This window comes from Chelonoidis abingdonii, chromosome 1, assembly GCF_003597395.2.
Source record: "Chelonoidis abingdonii isolate Lonesome George chromosome 1, CheloAbing_2.0, whole genome shotgun sequence".
In the NCBI taxonomy this organism is placed as follows: domain Eukaryota; kingdom Metazoa; phylum Chordata; order Testudines; family Testudinidae; genus Chelonoidis; species Chelonoidis abingdonii.
In genome coordinates, this window is record NC_133769.1 from 228,430,758 (window position 1) to 228,447,691 (window position 16,934).

Below are 16,934 nucleotides of genomic sequence, written 5' to 3' on the forward strand. Positions count from 1 at the left end.
CAAGTGTGAAAGTGCTTTCTACATTTGCTTACTGTTTTCCAACATTTTCCAGTATAATGGAAATGAAAAAAAAATTGTTTTGAAATGAAAATTCTTGTGCAAAACCTGAAATTTTTCAGTTAAAGAAACCTGAGTATTTTCCCATGTAATTTTTCATTAATGGAAAAATCAGGTTTTTATATCAGCTCTAGCTGAGATACAATTGCTTTGGACTTAATAATGTTGAATACTTTGGCTTGTTTAAGTTATGAACCATAACATTGCAGTAATACTGTGTAAGTTATTTTTGCACTGAATATATTTTCGTTTTAACAACAAATCTGTATGTGTTTTTTTGTAACACTTAAAATGGAATAATTTTTTTCTTATGTAGGTCCTTATCACCTGCATTTAGGAGCTCAGAACACCATAGACAAAGACATGCTCATATTAATTATGACTGTGAATATAAGGGATTTAGGAAAGACCTGAAGAAACCTATGTCTTGGAGAGTGGAAGATGGGAAATACGGCCAAAGCAATTATAGATTTGCACCACATGGGAATCTCTACCACAGAATTTATGAACATAGATCATCTTCACCAAATGTAAAAAGAACTCCTTTAGAGGATACATACAGTCATAAACCCTGTAGAACACATTCATCAGAAAGGGGTGAAGGCAACAGGAGATATCAATTTCCAGCCAAATACTCAGAAGTATCCTATAAAGAACATGATCAGCCTTTTTACTTACACAAAATGCAAGAAAGATATATGCCTGAGGACTTCAGAGTCACCGGAGATGAAAAAGGAATGAAACCTTTTCATAGACCGTTAGGGGCTTCATGTAAATTTGAAAGAAAATGGCATGAAGATGAAATGAGGCACCAGAAGTTTCAGGAAGACAAATATGGTCAATCGCTCCGAAGAGCTTCTGAAGAATTTACAACAAGGAGCTCTTTGCAGAAGAGGTATAGGAATAAAATAATTAAATAAATAATGTGGTATAAAGCCTCAAGTGAAAGTCTATTTTCGTTGTAGTTGAAGATTTCCATCTTGAAAGGCATTTATCAATTTGTAGCTTAATTGTGGGCAACTGGTGGTAGAGAAGTATTTATCTTTTTAAGTAAATCATGTACATAGCTAGAGTATAAAAGAATAATATTTTCCTTTTAAGTGCCCCTGCACTTCTGTACTCTGGCTTGAGGGATTTTGGGTTAACTTGCTACGCATTCTGCATATAAGGCCCTGCTATCCAACATTCTGCACATAAATTCTCACTTTCTTCTCTAGTGCAAGTGTAAATTGCTTTATGTCAACACAGGTATCCTGAAGATCGTGATTACAGAGAACATGGGCACACATCTAAAAGGGCTAAAGAAATTGAGAGATATGACGATGAAGAAATAGCAAGAAATCACAAATGGAAGCAAGAGCGTTCTTTTCCACCCTACCAAAAAAAGGAGGAGCAAAGAAACGTTGATCCCCAAGCTCATCGGTCTGCTGAAAGGGAGTACACAAAGAGTTCTGTTACGAAGATAGCATATGACTATAATTACAAACATCATAGACACCTAGATGGGACAAAATCTTTTTCTGATTATAGAGCTCAGAAGTATGTAAAGCAGGAAGACCAAAAATACAGTTCTCCTAAGGGTTCTCTGAATAGCAAAGAGTTAGATTATTGTAGTGGTGGAAGAGTAAGACAGACTGAAGAAGGGCATAATGAAGTGCCCATTAAATACAGTTCAGTGAAGGGCTGCAGTGCATGTGCCAACTCTTACAAAAATGATGTTGATCTGAGACCCTTTAATAACACAAAGAAGGAAAGAGTAAGGAATGAAGGGGATTTCAGAAAAAAAATAGATTCTTCTAATAGCCATCATGACACAAGTCATACAGTTTCAGATGTGAAAATGTCCGATGTCACTCCTAGGAAGGAGCTGCTCACAATCAAAGTGGATATGAAGAAAATGATGAACAAGTACAGGTATTTTTTTCTTACCTGTTCATGCTTCCTTTCCTGTTTATTTGTGACTATTAGAGAAACCAAAGATTCTTAAGGTGGTAACTAGGGCAAAATAAGGTGGATTTTTAGTACAAAAATGCTAACTTGCTAACTCTGATGAGTTACTGTTTGTTTCTCTGAAAAGAAAATAGTACCTGATTATAAGGATGTGGCAGGGAGAAAAAAAAATATGCTTTTTTTTCCTTCCTCTCACTGAGATGCATTTATCTACCTAGGATTTTTTTTTAACCAGGTAGAAATCTGGTTTTGTCCTTTCTTCTGGAATGACCATTTAGGATGGGATTTTCATTGACTTCCGCTGGTACTAACTCCATGAGGCTCCTTTGAAAATTACTGCCTTAAAATGTATATAATCTCAAACACCTGAGATCTCAAATCCAGTAAAACTATATAACAAAATGGTACATTCATGGGCCATACAATTCAAGTATGTTGAAAGAGGTGTTGCTGGAACAAACTAAATTAAATTAAACAGCAGCATGTTACCTGGGCCTGATGGTATTTCTGCAACAGTTCTGCATGAGCTTGAAAGTGAAGTCACTAGCAGCTAACAAAAATATGGCATTATCGTAATCAGCCATTATGCTAGAGGACTGGAAATGGCAAACATTGTACTTACGTTAAATAGGTGTGTGTTTGTAATTGCTATGATCATCCCTATCAGACCTACTTAAGTACCAGTAAATTAGTAGAAATTGCAATATAAATACCTAGATGAAAATTACATGGACTGACAAGCCAGTATGACTTCTTGAGAAGAAATCATGCTTCAGTATACTAGAATTATTCTAACATATTAACATGATGGTGAATAACGGAGAGATGGTTTATATAATTTGGGCTGGAAAACCTTGACAGTCCTTTACGAGAAGCAATTTTGAGGGGGTGGGATAGGGGAACTAGGTAGTTACCGTCCAAGAGGTAAAGTACTATGATGAATTATAACTTGCCTAAGAGAAAACTATCCATTTGCAGCGTGGCAAAAGATTAGCAATTGGGTGTCATAAGATTCTCTACTAGGACTAGTGTTTGTTGTTATATTAATAAACTGTAGAAGAGGCTGAACAGTTAAGTGGTAAAATATTGTGGATGACCAGATTTAATCAAGAAAGAGTTAGTGAGATTAAAAAAAGTATTGGATAACTACATAAGGTAGGAGAAAGATTTTTATAAGAGAGGCAGACAGTCATACCTCATGGCAGAAGCCAACTTCTGACAAATGTTAGGAAGAAACTTCCCTTGTGGAGACTGCACTGAATGAGCCACAGGTCTTATCTGGTATAGCAGTTCTTATGTTCGTGATGTATTTTCTGAAAGGTGAACAATAAACCAATGTTCTAGATGTCTGAGTGGTATTTCATTGCATTGATAAACTACCTCAGTCTAAGAAATAGCAAAACAATATAGTCAATTAGAAACTCCTTATATATCAAGGGAACTACTCCCACGGTATTTTTCCCTCCCAATCAAAGTTTCTTTTGTATATTTTTCTGCTTGAAATCAGTAATAAAATGTGGAGTTACGGAGACTAGAGAGAACACTACTAACTGAAGAGAGGCCAATATGAAAGACTATAGAGGGCTGTACCATTAGGGAGGCTGAGAGACAGTGGCACCTGTGCTTGGGCTGCTGTTCCTGCTTTCTTGAGTGGCAATATACATGACATGATTCTTCTCCATTTCACTGATTCCCACAAGGGTCCGAAAAACAGTACTGAAGAACCTGGCCATGTCTTGCTAATTTCACTCTGCTTATGTTTGGGAAAGCCACCCATAGCAGAGACGGAAATTTATTTCAGCATACTGGAGTACTGAATCCTAATATTCTAGCTCACGTATAGTCTCCGTGCTATCCTCTCCTTCATCCCTCAGTCAGTCTTCTCCTTCATGATCTGTGTTCCTTGTGTAGTGTTTGATTTAAAATATGAAAAGGGCTTTAATTTGTTTCCTCCTTTCCCTAAGATGAAATTCTCTTGATCTTCTCTTTATTTTAATTTTTTGTTAATATTTCAGTATCTCTTAAAGTTACTAAATAAATTTATGCAAATATGTTCTAGGACTGGTTCTAGCCATACTGTGGAGCGGCAGATGTCTCATGATCTGGTTGCTGTTGGCAGGAAAAATGAAAATTTTCATCCAGTGTTTGAACACATGGAATCTGTAACACAAAATGTGGAGAACAACCCATCAAAAGAATTTACTCAGGAAATCATAACAATTATCCATCAAGTTAAAGGTGATTATAATATTTTATGCTTGAACATATAAACTAGGGATGTGGTTAATTAAAATGTTTTGGTATCTACCAGAATACTCTCTATTTGAATACAAATGGAACAAGACAAGTAAAGCCTTGTGCAGATTTCTGAGCAGTATGTGCGGTGGCTGTGGCCTTGGGCATATTTGATAAGGAATGCTGATGTGAAGTCTAGAGTAGAGGAAGTCTGGTGTCCTGCTAAGGGTTCAGGAAGGGTTTACTAGAGAAGCAATCAAATTAAGCTGCTTGTCAAGGAAGAGTTGAGGTTCTCTCCTGAGTGAATGTGGGTAAGGGATACACAGACTGCCTGGCAGCCTGGAGAAGGTGGTAGGATATTGGAGCTCTTGATTGTTAAAGGTGGGGCTAGAAATTGACTGCTGGGACAAAAATAGTCTCTTAATTGATGGCCTCACTTGGTTACGTCGTTTTTATACTAAGTAAAAATGGTCTTGATTTGCATTTCATTTACATCCAAAACAAATACAAAGCTGGGGCCTCAATTCTATGTGATAATCCATATGCATAAACTATTGCAGCAAGGTAGAGTGCTGTTGACCTCAGTGGGACACCTATATGCATCCCATCTTGCAGTACCAGGGGTTGTGTTGCAGTGGAGAGATACTGGTGCCTCTCATATAACTTTTCTTGGGAGGGAAGGAGTGAGATAAGATAAACTTTGTTTTATTCAAAATTAACTATAAGCAATTGACATTTGCTGCTCCTTGTTAATTTTGTTGTAGTGCTACTTCTATGAAATGCTGATTGACAGCCCATAGGTACCAGTATTTAAAATACTATATTAACAGAGATGTTAAACCCTTACATCTCTTTATGTTGAGATTAATTTCATTGAAAAATGAAATGATTAAATACATTGTTGCTAATATATGGGGGAGGGATAGCTCAGTGGTTTGAGCATTGGCCTGCTAAACCCAGGTTGTGAGGTCAGCCCTAGAGGGGGCCACTTAAGGATCTGGGGCAAAATCAGTTCTTGGTCCTGCTAGTGAAGGGAGGGGACTGAACTTGACCTTTCAGAGTCTTTTCCAGTTCTATATGAGAGGTATATCTCCATATATAGAGAGATATTTTTTATAAATATTAAAGTACTAGGATGGCTGCTTTAATAAGTATGCAGTTTGTTAAAGTACTAATCTTTCAGTAGTGTGAGTTAGGGTTGGATTTCAAGTGGAATTTATTTTGATTTAATGTCAGCATTCAGCGTTATTTTGTGCAATTAATATTTTAATAGTATGATTGTGCAATTGCAATTCAAATGATAAAGTAATATTTTTGCATTTAATATATCTTCACAGCAAATTATTTTACATCTTCTGACCTAACTCTAAATGAACGCTTCTCAAAAATTCAGGATAAACCAGTTGTAAATTTAAATGAAGTTAAAATATATTCAGATCCAGAAATTCACAGGTAAAGCATCAACTTTGTGCTATTATTTATATTGATTAAGCTATTCAATTGTTTCCATTATATTATATGTGCAGCTTAATGTGGAATATGAAATAAATGGACTATTTCTTTCAACATCTTTTAGTGGACTATAAATTGCATAGCATGCAATTGTGTAATATAATTGTTTTAAAAATGGCCATAATAACAATCACATTTAGTTTAAAGTAATCATTCTCTTCCATGTTTAAATGTGGCATACTCATTCTTATATCATTTCGGTTTATTACTTCAGGAGAATTGATATATCTTTGGCAGAACTTCAGAATAAACTAGCTATGCCATGTGAATCTGGACAGGTATGTTAATTTTTTGTTTTTTTATGGGGGGAGAATAAGTTACAATGACAATCTGTTATTCTGTTATCCTTTTTTCATGCTCTTGTAACTCGTCCATAACATTCTCGTTAGTATACAAATCCTGAACCACCAAGCAATTTTAAGATCGTTTTAATTTTTTTTCCACATTTTGTTTGCACATAGATTTAGAAACTGAATCTTGACAGTCCAAGTGTCGTGTATTTCCCTGCCCATTCAATAAGTAGGCAAATGTGTTCTGCACTAACTGAAGTTTTTGAGTACTCATGCTGTGCTTTGTGAACCCAGAACCGTTTGAAAGCAGTTTAAATATTGAGCTGGTGCCAGTTAACCCATGGATCCAGTGTTCCACCTGGGGTTATAAAAGGTGTTAACCTCCTTCCCTTCCTGCTAAACTAAATAGTTGTCCTGAGTACTTCTCTTTTTGTAGGCACAAGCAGCCTCAGCACTATTACCTCAAACCAACTGAATTGTCAATGTACTTTAAATTAATGATTATAGTTGTATTTACATATTGTTTAAAAAATGTTAGGATCTAGTTAATGTAGATCCAGAAAAGCACCCAGGCTTCAAGCACTGCATTTCACACTAGGTGCTTAAAGTGTTTGGGAAAAGGGCACTTACTTGAGGATACTTGGCTGGTGTTCTCTGATATCAGAACAAGATGCAAATAAGAAAAGTGGGACAAATAAGAAAAGGCTTTGGATCAACCGGTCAAAAGTACTTCAGTCTTTTTCCAAAGAGGAAAGACAAATAATTGGTTATAGCAGCCCATTCAGAGTCCCATAGTCCTCTATTCTCTGTTAAGAAACAACATGCTGAGATATCAAGACAATTTTGATGTAGTTGTTTCAAAGAAACGTTCAAGAGGTAAGCCCTTGTTGCCAAGCTCAGGACTGTATGGAGAAGCATTGCCTTTAAAGGTCTAATCCCCCAGTTCACCAGCCTGTTAACTTCTGTATGTTGAGCTAGGTTCTTAGTAGGCTTATGGCTGCTCCTTTTGAATGTTGGGGAAGTTGTCTTCCTGGTGGCTGAATAAAATCCAGACTTTAATGATGGCCCCTTCTTGTTTAGTATTTTCCAAAGAGAAAGCAGTGCAGCATCCTTAGTTAATATTTCTGGGTAAAGTGTAGTATCTGAGCATCATCTAAAACGGGTAGGCAACCTATGGCACGCATGCTGAAGGTGGCATGCAAGCTGATTTTCTGTGGCACTCATACTGCCCGGGTCCTGGTCACTGGTTTGGGGGACTCTGCATTTCAATTTAATTTTAAATGAAGCTTCTTAAGCATTTTTAAAACCTTATTTACTTTACATACAACAATAGTTTAGTTACATATTATAGACTTACAGAAAGAGACCTTCTAAAAAAAGTTAAAATGTCTTACTGGAACACAAAACCTTAAATTAGAGTCAATAAATGAAGACTCAGCACACCACTTCTGAAAGGTTGCTGACCCCGATCTAAAATAAAACATATATCTATATCTTCTGCTCAAAGCTTCATACCATGCTGAGAAGGCTAGCTGAATAAATTAGATATGAAAACAGACCTTTGAAAATTAAGCAATTTTGGAAGTAATCTTATTTGAGGACTTTGGTAACAAGACCAAAGGAGACGAGCGCTCCATCTAGAGCAGTAGTTCTCAAACTTCTGTACTGGTGACTCTTTTCACACAGCAAGTCTCTCTGAGTGTGACTCCCACCCCCCATAAATTAAAAACTCTTTTTTATATATTTAACCCCATTATAAATGCTGGATGCAAAGTGGAGTTTGGGGTGGAAGCTGACAGCTTGCGATGCTCCATGTAATAACCTTGTGACCTCCTGGGGGGTCACGACCCCCAGTTTGAGAGCCCCTCATCTAGAGATTATCCAGATGGTTAAAGTAATGTATTTGGGTGTCACAGTTACTGGGTGAAGTTTGAGCCCCTTTAGTCCTTTTCAAGTACCCCTTAGGTGGCAGACCTGGCTTCTTGCACCTCACTCTGTGTGGAACCATGCACTTCAACTACTCTGGAACTGGGTCTATGGCTGTCAGCTCCCCTGTTTCCCACCTGTGTTAATGTGGCAGGCCCAACTTGGTTTGCACCTGTCACCGCTTTCACTCAGGGGTCCTTTGACCACTGAGGTAGCTATAGTGACTCCAAAACAGCTTTTTTCAAAACAGCCCCCCATTTTTTATTTATTCACTAATGGTACAGAGCATACAGAGCAAAGGATAAACATAATAAAAATCTACACGCATATTTCTCTTTACCTAACCCCTAACCTGCAGTCTTTCACATGTTTCAGCCAGCCCATTTATCTCCATTTCTGGGTTATGAGAAGCCGACTGCCACTACTTCAGTTTCTGCATTTCTGACTCTTTGTCTCCTTGCTAGCTTGTCAGCTCTTGTTGGCTCCTGGGGCAGACCCATTTAGCTCACCTTTACCCCCTTCCTTTTCTAGGCCCCCGGGTCTTGTAATGGTTGAGTGTTCGCTTTGACATCTCTCTCTTCTCAGCCTTGATAAAACATCTCACCAGAGCTGGGGCTGAGGAGCCTTCCCTTCATGGCTATAAACCTGGCTGTTGTGTTTGAGTATTTGGTAGGATGCTCATTATCTTGGCCATTGTAAATGCAGAGTCTCATGTGCCATATTAATTCAACACAGATATTTCCCACTTCATTACACCAGGCCTGAAAGAGTTCCAGCACCAAGAGGGACTCAGAGCCCTTTCTAACAGAGGAGCCACCTTCCCAGTCTGTCATTAATGTACCTTTCTTTGTAAGGATTCCACTTGGAATTCCACTCATAGCTTAGTTTATTCCGTACTTTTTTTCTCAACTTGATAGCCAAATAGGATGCTCATTTCAGGAGGTCTTTTAATTAAGTATTCTGCCCTCTTCCTGCTTGCTAATCTACTACAGTGCAGATTTATAAAGGTAACTACATGAAGGAAAATGGCAGCCTAAGTATCAGTAACTGAGTTCTGTGAATATTTTGCCTCTTCAGCTGTACACTGACCCTTCTTCCCTGTTACTTTGAGATCTTGTAATTAGTAAAATGAATCAGAGAGGATCAGCAGATAGTTGCAGAGCTGATTCTTAATAACCAAGGTTTGAACTTTGTATCCATGGGTCAGTGTGCATGCCAACCTCCTACCGGCCCTCAGATGGTTACACTTTAAAATGGTTTTGCAAGCACAAGACAAGCCACAGTACGTACTGTGTGGATCAAGTAACCTGCCTTTAAATTGATTTTATATAGCCAATATAATTTCAGTAAAATTTCCCTTCCTATTACTTAGACTGTTGTGAGAGTTCTAGAAGATCCAAATGATCTACGGCATGATATAGAGAGGAGGAGAAAAGAGAGGCTGCAGAATGAAGATGAGAGAGTGTTTCACATAGACAGTGTAATTCAAAGGTAATCTACTGTTAGTGAATACATCTGTATACCTGGATCTGTAGGGTCATCAGAAATTTTTTGCGTCCGTTTTTAAGGTTGGTCCTTGAATTTTGAGTCTCAAAATCAAATTCCATTGAAATCCACTATAAACACACCCAGACTTTATTCTAAACTAACAAAGAACAGCCTTGAAAGAGAGAACGGTTTAACTTTTATAAAGATGAACTGCAATGTGAAAACCAAAATGAAGCTTTTAGTGTTAAATGTTCCCACTGGCCAGGCTGTAGGAAGGAGGAAGGAATTAATTGTTCTGTGCAACCATTGCTATTTGTGATGTCCCCGCCTGGGATACCTTCAGTGAAGCAGGAAGTTCCAAGAGTATTTTAGAGATTTCTTTTTCAAAAGATTTAGTTAGTTTATTATTGCACAGAGTGCCTCCCACTGCTTGATTAGTGGGGACATTCAGCACAGAAATGTCTGCTTAACTCAATTTTACTACCGTATATACTGGATCATAAGTCGGTTTATTTATAAGCCGACCCCGCCCCGATGAATAAGTAAAAAATGGAAATTTTTTTTACAACCCATTCATAATTTGACCCTATAATTCAGGGGTCAGCAAACTTTGGCTCCCGGGCCATCAGGATAAGCCGCTGGTGGGCCAAGATGGTTTGTTTACCTCAAGCATCCGAAGGCATGGCTGTAAACCTAAGTAAACAAAGTGTCCTGGCACACCAGCTGCTTACCCTAATGGGCTGGGACAGCAACTGGTGGGGAAGTGTTTTGGGGGGGGAGAATCTGGAGGTCAGGGGAGTAACCCCTGTGACCACCCCCCACATGACCCCACCCCCAGCCTGGACCCCCACCCACACTCTCCCCATCCCATCCCTTCCCACCTTATCTGAGGAGGGCCAGGGGAGAATGTCTCTGGCCTGGTAGGAGCTGCTCCGGCAGGCTGGGCGGTGTGGCCGCAGCATGTTCCAGTGGGCTGGGCCGGAGGCACGGACACAGCCAGCGTGCTCAGGCAGGCCAGGTGGTGCAGCCACAGCCTGCTCTGGAGGGCGGGGCTGAGCGGCGCAGCTGCTTCTGGGGCTGTGGGGAGAGCAGTGTGGCCAGAAGCAGAGAGACTCTGGCCCCGCCTCTTCCCTTCTGTCTCTTCTGGCTGTGCTGGCTCTCCTTGCTCCCTGTGTCTTCCTGTCCCTCTCTATACCCATTCATAAGCCGACTCCCTTCTCTGGTGCTTCCCTTTTTTTATTAAAAACAATTCAGCTTATGAACGAGTATATGGTTACTGGTTAACCTTAAAAGATTAATCGGAATATACAGAAATGACTTCTTTGTACAGAAAAGAATAATTGTGGAGGAAACTGTCAAATTGTAATGAAATATGGCTTGATTTGATGATATCTCATAACATGCCAGTGCATATTTATTTTAAATACAAAGTCTATTACATAGTAAGTTGCAATACTTGCTGATTAGAAAACTAATTTGTGGCTTGGACTGGGTGCAGACTTAAGAAGGGGAGAAGGAACTAATTTCCTTTCCTTTGTCAGTTTGTAACATCGTCATGTTTTCCTTTTTTAAAAAAAATTGACGAGAACTTTCATGGAAGATCATACAGAATATATTCTGTAAGTGACTAGCTTGATTCACTGCTATTCAGCTCTCATCCAGTATATCTCAATGAGTATCCGTGGAATTCATTTTATAACTATATATTTTCAAACAATAGAGATTTACATTTAAATGCTTTTAGGCCATACTATAAATTCTTATTTAAAAGTAGATGCTAAGCAACTTGAATAGGCAAATGGAAGTGGTCATTTGTATAGTCCCAAAGCTAAATCTTGACTTGTAGTGGCTGCTTCTTTTTATGGTGAATCTTTTCTTAGGTAGATGTTGACACTACTGTATTTGTGGTATACTAAATGAGAGAGAGGTGAGTGGTATGGCCTGTTCAGGAAGGAGACCTAAGGGTATAATATCTGTAAGCATTCTTTTGTGTACTTCATAATGTCTGTTTTAATTTAGAGCTTTAAAAATTACAAATTTTGTGTGGTTTTATTTAGAAGACTGGGTGCTTACATGAACCATTTTCTTTCTGTCAGGAGAGAATATAAAAGGCGTATTAAAGCAGCATTCCAGGTTTTATGCATTTGAAACTGCTAACCATAAACCCCAGTCTTATGTTTCAGGCAGTTATTGTTCAGCTTTATATTTAAACCTTATATAAGACACCAATTGTGAAATCTTCAAAAGTTGTAGGAAAAAATAAAATTTTGTGCCGGACCTAAAGAAGAAATGAAGTTTTTCTTCTTGCTCTTTGCAGCTTTGCTGCTATTGGTGCCATGTAACGCCAAGGATTCTTCATTATTCGTGCAGTTTTTCTTCATATCCTGCACTTTCATAAGTTAATAGTTCTTTAGCCTAGAAGGGATCATTTGATTGTCTAATCTGACATGCATAACATTGGTCAAAACCAGATTTTTAAAATTCCACCTTCAGAATTTGTTCTTGTCTCTTAATCTTGGGTGCTAAGAGTGTGTTGTATTCAGCAATGGTTTTCAACCACGGGTATGGGGGCCACAAGCAGGTTTCAGGGGGTCTGCCAAAATAAATCAGAGCAGGACCGGTGTTAGACTCACTGGGGCCTGGGGCTGAAGCCCGAGCTGCACCATCCTGGGCTGAAGCCAAAGCTTGAGCAACTTAGCTTTGCAGGCCCCCTGTGGCGTGGGGCCCCAGGCAGTTGCCCTGCTTGCTACCCCCTAATGCCAGCTGGGGCTTTTAATGTACTGGATATGCAGAAAAAGAGTTGTTCTAGAACAGGCGGGAGAGCTGTCTCCCTTTGGCATTGAGCATCTTCACCAGATGTGCTGCAGCAGCGCAGCTGCATCAGTGCTGTACTGTGTGGACAGGCCCTTACATGCTTTTGAAAATCCTATCAGTGGTACATAAATAGAGGCTGGATGTCACACTGTGTACTGAATGTGGTATGACGAATAGAACTTGTGATCTTTAGCTCCAAAAATGCAGACTTTTTCCATTTAAACTAATAGAACTCTCCATTTTATAAGAACACTAAGACACAGTGTTGGACATAGTGGCTGTCCAACATAGTGTTTGTTGGACAGCCACACTAGGCTAAGACAAGTTCAAACTGTAAAATAATTAAAAGTAGATCTAACATATTCCAGCCAGCAAAAGGCAGGGATAGCCAAGCACATGCATCATTGAATCATTTGTACAAAGATTTTCAGTTGTATGATGAGGATTTAAAGAAGGCACTGAGAATCACTAGCTTGTCTGTTTATTAATCTGTGTACCAGAATGCAGTGATAATTTCATTTAACTTTGGTTTCGACAGTGAAAATGGACCACTAGTAATTTGTCAATTAATGTGCCAGTTTAAATTATGTGTAAGTATTAAAAAATATGTTAAACTTTTAAAATAGCTTAGTTTTTAAATATTGCTGGCTTAGTTTTCATTCCTTTTTCATTTTCTGTATCCAATCAGGAATGAGCACAATGGTAGCTTGTCAAAATTACAGAACTCTCAAATTGATGGATTCCAAAAACCTATAAGATTCCTAAAACCACCTTTCAGGAAATTTATTAGGAAACCTCACATGGTAAGTTGAAGTGAAATAGATCCCTTTCCGTGTCTTTCTCTTCTTTTTCCCTTATACTCAGATTTAAAATTGGCTGGGCTGACATGAATTTTAAGCCTCTTGATCCCTTGTCATGTTAAGATTCAAAAGATGATTTGTTACATCGTAAGATTTACCTGTGTTAAATTACATCTGAATGGTACTAAAGTTTACTGGTCATGGGTAAACTCTGCTGCATATGAACTTTTTCAAATGTTACAACTGTTACATAGTATACAAAAAGGTATTGGCTTGCATGAATCTTGACATTCTGATTTAAAATCTTGATTTTTCTGCTTCTTGATACCTATTACCACTCCTAAGCAACTAGTATGGGCTTTTTATTTCCCTGGCATGGAGATGGTTATTGGGAATCGGAACACTGTTTGATTTAGACTTGGAACTATTTACAGTGGAGTCAGAACATTTTTAGGATAGTCAGGAAATGGGGAGATGAGTTCCTAACACAGGATAATGAGAGCAGGTCATTGTAATTCTGGGTGCTGAATGACTTTGCAATTTCAATAGATCATGGGGAACTATTAAATTAAAACTTGTATTGATTGCAGCCTGTATTCAAGACATTTGGTGATGCACTATATGTTCTCTTTCTTCATAAAATACTCCCACCTAAAGCACAGATCAAAGAGTTTATTACTGAATGACTCATCTGAAGTTTTGGATGAAAAACACAGGAACAGAGAGCCAGCCCACACACTCCAGTGGCTGACCAAAGGACAAAGTGCACATCTTGCTTAAATTAAGTACCCTGCTCTGCAGAGAGATTATATTTTAGTTACTAGAAATATTCTAGGAAATGCATAAGAAAAAAATTCAGAGAATAGAAATAACTGGACATACTTAAAATTCATGTAGTGAAAAAGCTCATGTTACTCTAGATTTTTAATTCACCAAATTTAGATGAGGCCTTTACTAACACCTCCATAATGAGTCTTTTTTAAATAAAATATGTATATTAAACTGGGCAAAATGATTACCGCAGGTCCAATGGTGACCTGCAATAATTAGAAATAAATGCATGTTCCCTCTGGACAGTTTCTCTACAAATAAATTTAGTTTGTTTTCAGGTGTTTACTAAGGACTGGTCTACACTGGGAACTTGCATCAGTATAGCTATGTCTCTTAGGAATGTGAAAAATCCACACCCCTGAGTTTTATCCCCGGTGTAGATCACACTAGGTATATGGAAGAATTCTTCTGTCAACCTAGCCACCTCCTCTCAGGGAGGTGGATTAACTATACCAGTGGGAGAACTTCTCCTGTCAGCATAAGTAGTGTCTACATTGGAGTGCCACAGGGGTACAGCTGCAGCTGTGCCACTATAACTGAGTATTGAAATGCCCTCAGATAAATGAGTGACTGTAAGTTAACAGAGTTAGGGTATGGCTACACTTGAAATTTGAAGTGTGAGTGTGGTCGGAGCGCCAGCGCTGGGAGAGAGCTCTCCCAGCGCTGCACGTAAACCACATCCTCTACGAGTGTAACTTGCAGCGCTGGGCGCTGATTACACTGAGGCTTTACAGCGCTGTATCTTGCAGCGCTGTAAAGTGCCAGTGTAGCCATACCCTGAGAGAACCAAAGGCATGCAGAAAAGCTTTTGTTGAAATAAGTACAGTGTAAATTAGAACTAAAGCCTCAACTTCCTGAGTTTTCAAGGGACTGTTCTGGTGCATGCAGAATAAATAAAAGAAACTAGATAGGAGACATGTAATTTGTGGTCTTTCTTATTTAATGTCTTGACACATCTGGTTAATATTTTAATGTCAAACTTTCATGGGTTCATCAAACTTTTCCTTAGTCTACCAACATTTTTTTTATTATCCACAATTAGTTCACCAACACTGAAATGCAGTTGCTTTGGGGATGTAATATGGCAACTCTCTAACAGCTCTGGCAATGCTACAGAACAGTTTAGGACAGGACGTGAATAATACTTCATTCAGAACTAAAATTAAAATTATGCATTTGAAACTGTGGGAGCCCAGCTTAGCGGTTAACAGACTCAATGCAAATCAGAAGGGAGTTGGTTCAAAGTGGGAAGTGAGTTAATGCATTGTGTCTACCAAAGGTGCGTGAAAACTTTAGCCTGACATTTAACAGGAAACTGCAAACAAGGGAGTTCTTGGACAGCAGAAAATGCCTTTGCCTTGACACTTACAAGTTCCAGTAATGAAGAGTTGCTGAGTAAGAAGCAACAGCATCTATGAAGGAACAGCTACTGAATAATGCAGGGCATCCTGAAGGAGAGAGAGCCAGCAATGTGCTAGCCAGTTTGAAGACAAGATTCTTGCCTCAGAGTTGACAATGAATTTGTCAGCAAAAATTAGAATGAGTTAGTGCTGGCCAAATGTTTTAAAGAGATTAAAAGGGCTTTTAGGGATAGCACTAGAACATTTTTTACCAGTCTTTATTAGTCAGAGCTCCCAGTTCTGACAGTTTAGCAGATGAGCATCCTTTTTAGTGCTTGTCTTGCCCTGGGACACTTGTGCTTCCTTTCTCCATCCATCTTCTCTCTTCTTCTATATTGTTTTTCGCCTTTTTAAAAATGTTTCTTTTCATTTTGCTCCCTCTTACTATTTCCCCACTCATTGTATACTGCTAAGATAGCCATTCATGGAGTATATCTGTGGCTGGGTGGCAGATATTCTTGTAGCTGAGCCAAGTGCCAAGGGAGAAGAACTTTGCCTGATAGGCTGTAGCTTAAGCCTGATCTCTGTAAAAGTGAGCATCAATCACAGAATTACAGGCTGCAGCAGGAGCGAGGAGGCAAGATTGTTTTCAAGGAGCCACCTGTAGCTTTAGCGTAAGAGTAATTTTGCAGTGTGCTTTAAGGTAGATCCAGAGCCATATAACTTTCTCAGCATCCACTGCTCTTTGGCTTTGATCCCCTAGAGTAGTCTGGCATCTCTTGGGTTGGAAAGTACTGCAGTAGAGAAGAGTGAAAGCAGCTATTTTAAGAACTTGAATGAAAATAAAGATCCCAAAATAGCTCTAATATTAAGCTTCTTTTCAAAAAGATTTGCCTTCAAGAAAACCTGAGAAGGTTACACAAGTAGAAAGTGAGACAATGTTATACAAGTTCTTGACAAAAAGCAAGTAAGGAAATAAAGTACATTAAATATGAATACAAAGATCATCCAGTCTGCATAATATACATTCTGTGCTCTTAAGGGAATTTGTAAAACTCATGAATGATATATTTCTGAAATGTCATGAAAACTGGATATGTGCCAGATCATTAGAAAAAAGCAAAGGTAGTATTGGTCTGCAAAATGAAGAGTGATCCCAGCAATTGATTTACTATCAATTCTATCTCTAGTAAAATATAGAGGAAATGTTACGAAAAAATCACTAAGTATCAAGAGAAGAACAAAATCATGGGCAGTAAGCAGCATAGAAATGGATCCACTATCCACTGCATTGCTAATTTATCAAGTCATTCAGAAAGTATGGAAAGGGAATTTGGAAGATTAATATTTGAATTTCAGTAAAGCATTAGTAACTCACAGAATCCTGCTATCAGAACAGATTCATGTGGTCTTGGATATGAATATTGTTGCATGGATTCAGAATTGGGGCAGGACCATTTAAAAAAAAAAAAAAGACTATTAAATAGTGTGTCAGATTTGAAGGAAATATTTTGTGGAATCCCACGGATGTTGATTCAGTTCAGGTCCAGTCTAACCAAATATCTTCATAAATGATCTAGAACTGAGCGTATGTTAATGACACTAATAAAAATTGTGCTTGGTGAATGGGCAGTTGCAAATAGCCACAAGGGAAGAAGAGATAATAGGTAAATAATATGATAATGAAGTGA

The 16,934-nt window shown here is 38.4% G+C and overlaps 1 protein-coding gene across 7 annotated transcripts in view; it reads left to right on the forward strand.

Moving 5' to 3' along the window:
• Nucleotides 1–16,934, forward strand: part of BCLAF3 (BCLAF1 and THRAP3 family member 3) — a 103,255-nt gene that overhangs the window by 19,652 nt on the left and 66,669 nt on the right. For all 7 annotated transcript variants that reach the window (XM_032777987.2, XM_032777977.2, XM_032777982.2 and 4 more), the window contains 7 exons: nt 374–952; nt 1,306–1,971; nt 4,067–4,245; nt 5,580–5,694; nt 5,969–6,032; nt 9,343–9,461; nt 12,961–13,075. In XM_032777987.2, the coding sequence (XP_032633878.1) occupies nt 374–952; nt 1,306–1,971; nt 4,067–4,245; nt 5,580–5,694; nt 5,969–6,032; nt 9,343–9,461; nt 12,961–13,075 (1,837 nt within the window). The remainder of the gene's footprint in view (nt 1–373; nt 953–1,305; nt 1,972–4,066; nt 4,246–5,579; nt 5,695–5,968; nt 6,033–9,342; nt 9,462–12,960; nt 13,076–16,934) is intronic.